Source organism: Monoraphidium neglectum, assembly GCF_000611645.1.
Source record: "Monoraphidium neglectum strain SAG 48.87 unplaced genomic scaffold scaffold03007, whole genome shotgun sequence".
In the NCBI taxonomy this organism is placed as follows: Eukaryota; Viridiplantae; Chlorophyta; class Chlorophyceae; order Sphaeropleales; family Selenastraceae; genus Monoraphidium; species Monoraphidium neglectum.
This window is the reverse complement of record NW_014010621.1, coordinates 1-5354: the sequence shown is the minus strand read 5'-3', so window position 1 is coordinate 5354 and position 5354 is coordinate 1. Positions and strand designations below refer to the sequence as shown.

General features: G+C 69.3%; 2 protein-coding genes across 2 annotated transcripts in view; one reads left to right on the top strand and one right to left on the bottom strand.

Annotated features, from left to right (window-relative positions):
* The window catches only part of MNEG_12000 (dehydroquinate dehydratase/ shikimate dehydrogenase), a gene marked incomplete at both ends in the record, with an annotated part of 3502 nt that extends 2358 nt beyond the window's left edge, over window positions 1-1144 (bottom strand). The window contains 2 exons of the mRNA XM_014039529.1: window positions 311-426; window positions 864-1144. Of these exons, the coding sequence (XP_013894983.1) occupies window positions 311-426; window positions 864-1144 (397 nt within the window). The remainder of the gene's footprint in view (window positions 1-310; window positions 427-863) is intronic.
* Window positions 1145-2933: 1789 nt separating this feature from the next.
* On the top strand, window positions 2934-4790 carry MNEG_11999 (hypothetical protein; the record flags this gene model as incomplete). The annotated part of the gene is made up of 1 exon (XM_014039528.1): window positions 2934-4790. The coding sequence occupies one exon, from the start codon at window positions 2934-2936 to the stop codon at window positions 4788-4790; it is 1857 nt and encodes a 618-aa protein (XP_013894982.1).
* Window positions 4791-5354: the final 564 nt, after the last annotated feature.

Sequence of the window (5354 nt, the reverse complement as noted above, 5' to 3'; positions counted from 1 at the left end):
GGGGGGGGGGGGGTCGGCGAGGATTGTATGTGTGCGTGCGTGTGTGTGTTTGTGTGTGTGCCTGTGCGTGTGCGCGTGCGCGTGTGTGAAAGGAAGTGCGCGCCTGGTGACGTGTCTGTGTGTGCGCATCCAAGGGGGGTGTGGACAGATGAGACGGTACAGTCCACCATCAAGCATCCAGCATGTGTGCCAAAACCACCGTCGGCCCGTTCGCCGGCCCCAGAGCGGCCATGGCCGCGCCGCTGGGGCAGCCGTGGGCGCCGGCCGGTTTGCGGGGTGGCGACACACAACCATGGCAGCCGGCGCTCACTCTCGGCGAAGAAGAGGTGGGCGGCCTTGAACTCGACGTCCACATAGGGCGCCCCCAGGATGGCCGCATACTTGAGGGTGGCCAGGCGCTCGGGCTCGGGGCCCGAGTAGTTGCCGCTGCAGGGGCAAGGTGAAGGGAAGGTGTCGGCAAGGTGCTGGGGATGGCGTGGTTGGGAAGGGGAGTGGCTGCAGGGTGCGTGGCGTGGCGGGTGTCGCAGCTGCGGGGACTGGAGCAGGGACGGGATGTAGCTGGTGCGCTGAGCTTGTAGGGGTGGTCATTCAGCCATACCGAGGGCGCTCCCAAGCCCTGCAGCCGTCGCAAACGTCGACTGCTCCTTGGTCAAGCCGCACCCCGCCGCAGCTGCCTGCTTGGAGCAGGGCGCGAGCGTGGCGGCCGCGACACCAGCGCGACAGCAGCTGCTGCGACCGGCGGCTCACTTTCGCAGCCGTGCCACGCTGTCGACATTTTCGGGCCCCCACCACAAAAAAACACGCCCAGCGCATAGATGCTGCGCCGGCACCCCACGTGGCTTGACCGCCGCCCGGCAGCTCACCCCTCCCAGGTGGGGCGGTACGTGACAATGTAGGGCACCTTGCAGGCGTCCATCAGGCGCTTGAGGTCAGAGGACGGGTCGAATGTGCTGAGAAAGTCCAGGCGCAGCTCAATGACATCGACGCCCGCAGCCGACGCCTCTTCGATTTCGGCGAGCGCGCCCTCGACGCTGTCCGCGGTCACGCTGGTGCAGATGTAGGTCGGCTCGCTGGGGCTCCAGGCTGCTTGGGAGGCCTCTGGCGTTGCCTGGGCTGCGCTGGTCGCGCTGGGCTGCCGCGGCATGGCCGATGACCGATCTGGCTGCGTCCACTGAGGCCTGGAAGCTAAGCGGAGAGCCACAAAGGGACGCAAGCGGATGGAATGCGCCGTTAGTATTGGTGTGACGCAGCGAGCACCGACGCCGGATCGCGAAGCGAGAGCCATCCTATGGAGGCACGCTTAACGTGCTGTTGCAATCTTAATAATGTATAAAAAGGCAATGTGCAATCGTAGTAAGCTGATTGTGCTGAGATCGTATGCCTGCAGCAAGTGCCGAAGTGTATGCACTGCTGCTGCTAGTGCTTCGCCGCCCGCTGCCATAGGTGCTGCATCCAAGAGCCCTTCATATCTGAAGTCGGAAAATATCCAATTGCATTTGTGACACGTGTATATGACCTACTTGCAGTATTACTGCTGATGGCGTTCTCTCTCGCCCAATCTAGGCTGTCGTGACAGGCATGGCCCTTTCAATACATTGGAGGCCCCAATGTAAATGTTATGGAGCCATCAAAGGAGCCGGGAGCGGCAGGTGGCGCCTGGCGGCGGCAGCAGCGGTGCGCACAGTGCGTGTGCATCCTGCTGACTTGCTCTTTGCTGCAGGCAATGTGATGCGCCAGTATGAAGCGACTCAATAATTTGATGATGCCTCCGCTTGCGCTTTTGACAGGTGCGCGACCAAGGGGCCGCCCTGCGCCAGCTCAAGCAGCCGTGGGGCGGCGCCGCCGATGGGGCCGAGGCTGAGCGCGACCGAGTGGGTCCGCCGGCCCCACAAGGCCAGCCCAACCGAAAGCAGCGAACTCATCATCACCAAAGTCATTATCAGCAGCAGGAGCAGCAGGATCAGCAGCCAGCCGGCGGCGCCGGCCGGCCGCACGGCCGGTACGCGCAGCCGCGGCCAGAGGGCCGTCGGCGGGCGCCGCAACGCCCGCCCGGTGCAGCGGGGCCGACCGCTGACGCAGCGGTCGCGGATCCGCGCCGGCTGATGGGCCTGATCAAGCAGTGCAAAGACTGGCAGGCAGTCCGTGACCTCCTGGAAGTTGCGGGGGCGGCTGCCAATCACATCCACCGGGCCGCCGCCGTGACGCACTGCGCGCAGCTGCTGCAGCGGCGCATGCCCGACGGCGGCCCGGCCGCCGCCGGCGCCGCGGGCGCCGCGGGCAGCGGGGACGCGGACGTGGGGGCGTGCAGGGAGTGGATGGTGCAGGCCGCCGAGCAGCTCGCGTGCTCGCATCTCCAGGCCTGCGAGCCGCGGCAGCTGTCGAACGTGCTCTGGGCGCTCGCCGCGGCGCGCTGCGCGGCGCCCAAAGAGACCGTGACTCTTCTGCTGGAAAGCCTGCGACGGCACATGCTGCCGTCTGGCGCCGGCGGCGCTGGCCGCGGGGTCGCGGCGCTGCACCCCCAGGACTTGTCGAACGCGGTGTGGGCGGCCGCGGCCCTGGGCTGCGACCCGGGGGTCAGGTGGATGCAGGCGTTCTGGGAAGCTGCCGGGCAGCTTCTGCCTGCGTTTGGGGCCCAAGAGCTCAGCAACGCGCTGCATGCGGCGGCGGTGCTGCACTCTGCGCCGCCGGCGCGGCTGCGACAGCCGATCCTGTGTGCTGTAGGCAATGTCTGGGGTGCAGCAAGCAGCAGGGGCAGCGGCGAAGCAGGCAGCAGCAAACCAGGCATCGGCGGCGGCGGCGGCATGAAGGAACGCCGCGCGCCGGCGCCCCAGGCCGTCAGCAACACCCTGTGGGCGCTCGCCACGCTCGAGCTGCGTCCCAGTAGAGAGCGGCTCGCGTCATGGTTGAACGCCTCACTGGCAGCCGTCCCAGAAATGAGCCCGCAGCAGCTGTCAAACGCGCTGTGGGCGGCCGGGCGCTTTGGGCTGCCGCCCGGCGCCGCGTGGGCGCGTGCGTGCCGCGAGGCGGTTGCGCGGCAGCTGCGCGGCTTCACACCTCAGGGGCTGGCAAATGTAGCGGCAGCTGCTCACCACCTGCTTGGACAAGTGGACTCAGAGCTGGCAGGCGGGGAACAATGGGAGCAGCAGCAGCAGCAGCAGCAGCAGCAGCAGCAGCAGCAGCAGCAGCAGCAGCAGCAGCAGCAGCAGCAGCAGCAGCACGGGCGGGATACGCAGGCGCATGGACATGGAATGGGACGGGCGGCAGTCGATGAGGAGCAGCTGCAGGTGCGTGCTGAGCTGGCGCTCCTGCGGGAGCTTGCGGTTGAGGAAGCTGCCCGGAGAGGCGGCGAGGGCCTGTCTGCACTAGACTTGGAGGCGTTTGCCTGGGCAGGATCGGGCAGCAGCAGCAGCAGCAGCAGCAGCAGCAGCAGCAGCAGCAGCAGCAGCAGCAGCAGCAGCAGCAGCAGCAGCAGGAGTGAAGGCAGCAGCATCGGGAGGCTGCTGCCGAAGGACCCACCAGCGGAGGGCGCCCAGGCCCTGTCGCTGCTGTGGGTCGCGGCGCGCGCCTGCGCGCACGGCGGCGCCCCGCCGCCGGGCGACGCGTGGCTCGACGCGTGCTGCGCCGCCGCGGCGCGGCGGCTGCCGCTCGCCACTCTGTCGGAAGTGGCCAGGGCAGCATGGTCGATGGCGAGCCTCGACCGGCGGCTGCGGCGGCGGCACAAACAGCACCCGCTCGTCATTGGCACCGGCAGCGAGCAGCAGCAGCAGGAAGAGGGAGGGATAGAGGAAGGGCAGCGGCGCGGCAGCGGCGCCGCGCGCCTGAGGGCGGGGCTGCTGCAGCAAGTCGCGCTGCGAGCGGGCAGCATGTCGTCGCCGGAGCTGGCCGAGGCTGCCGCCAGCGCGGCCGAGCTGGCGCGGGCCTGCCGGCCGCCGCGCTCCCTGGCGCCGGCTCTGCTCGCCGCAGGCGCGCGGGCTTGCGGATCCGCGCCCACTGAGGACCTGCTGCTTGTCGCGCAGGCGCTCGCCGCGTTTGGCATCCGCCACTTGCCGGCGCATGCAAGCGTCAGCAGCGGCAGCGGTGGCGACAACAGCAGCAGCAGTGCGCACGGGCCGCAGCGCGGGCATCGGCCGCGGCGCGTCACCCGGGACAGTGGGGGTTCTGTTGGCGCGGGCCCCCAGCAGCGATTGCTGCAGTCTGCGGCTGACGCAGAGCTGTATCTGATAGGCACAGCGGCGTTGAGAAACACGCCTCAATCGTCACCAGAGCAGGTGGCTCGAGTTGCACATGTATTTTTTGCGCAGCTGGGGCGCCAGCCCAGCGCAGCAGAGGCCGCGGCAGTCGCGCATGCGCTGCCGCCGCCCGCACTGCGGGCGCTGAGCGCGCGTCGGCTCGCACAGGTGCTGCAGGCAGTGGCCGCGTGGCCGCCCGCGCTGCAGCCGGCGGACGCCGACTGGTGGGTGGCCGCGGCCGACAGCGTGGCGGCGTTCGCGTCTGCAGAAGCCGCGGCCGGCGGCGGCAGCGGTGGCGGCGGCGACAGCAGCGACGACGGCGATCGCGACGTGGACAATGCCGGCCTGCTGCTCGGCGCTGCGGCGCGGCACTCGCCGCGGCGGGCGGCGCTCGCACGCGCGGAGGAGCGGCTGTGGCGCTGCTTGGCGCAGCGCGTTCGCGGGGCAGACGTGCAGGCCCTAGCGGGGATGCTGCGGCGGCTTTACAGGTGGGTTGCGTTTTCAACCGTGTCCAGGGCACCTTGCTTTGTGATTTGCATCAGCAGCTCAGCGAGCACGTAGCTACTACGTCCCAATCGATTGTACTTGCACTTGCCATGCCTAAACGCTCCCCCATCGGTCCTGGTTTGCCGCTCGCAGCGCGCGCGCCCGCCCGCCCGACGCTTGGCTGCTGACCTGGCAGCAGCGGCTGCGGGGGCAGCTGCCAAAGGCCGGCCTCGCCGACCTCCACGCTGCCGCCCGCGCGCTGCGACGCTGCGCACTTCACGCGGCGCCGCCACCGCGGGCAGCGGCGCAGGGGCAGCAGGAGGGGGAGCAGCGGCAGCAGCGGAGGGAGCGGCAGTCGCATCACCAGCTCAGGGCACTGGCGCCGGAGTTGGGCGACGAGCTGCTGATTGCGGCGGCTCGCGCGCTGCGGCAGGGGCGCCATGAGCAGCAGCAGCAGCAGCAGCAGCAGCAGCAGCGAGCCGATCCCGACGAGCACGCAGCCAGCGGCACGGATGGGAACAAGGACCCGGCGGCCAAGCGCGCAACGGCGGCTGTGTCACTCCTGAGCGATCTCGTAGAGTTGAGGTGTGATCTGGCGCCGGAGGCGCTGGGCACATTCCTGTCCGCGCTGCTCGGCGG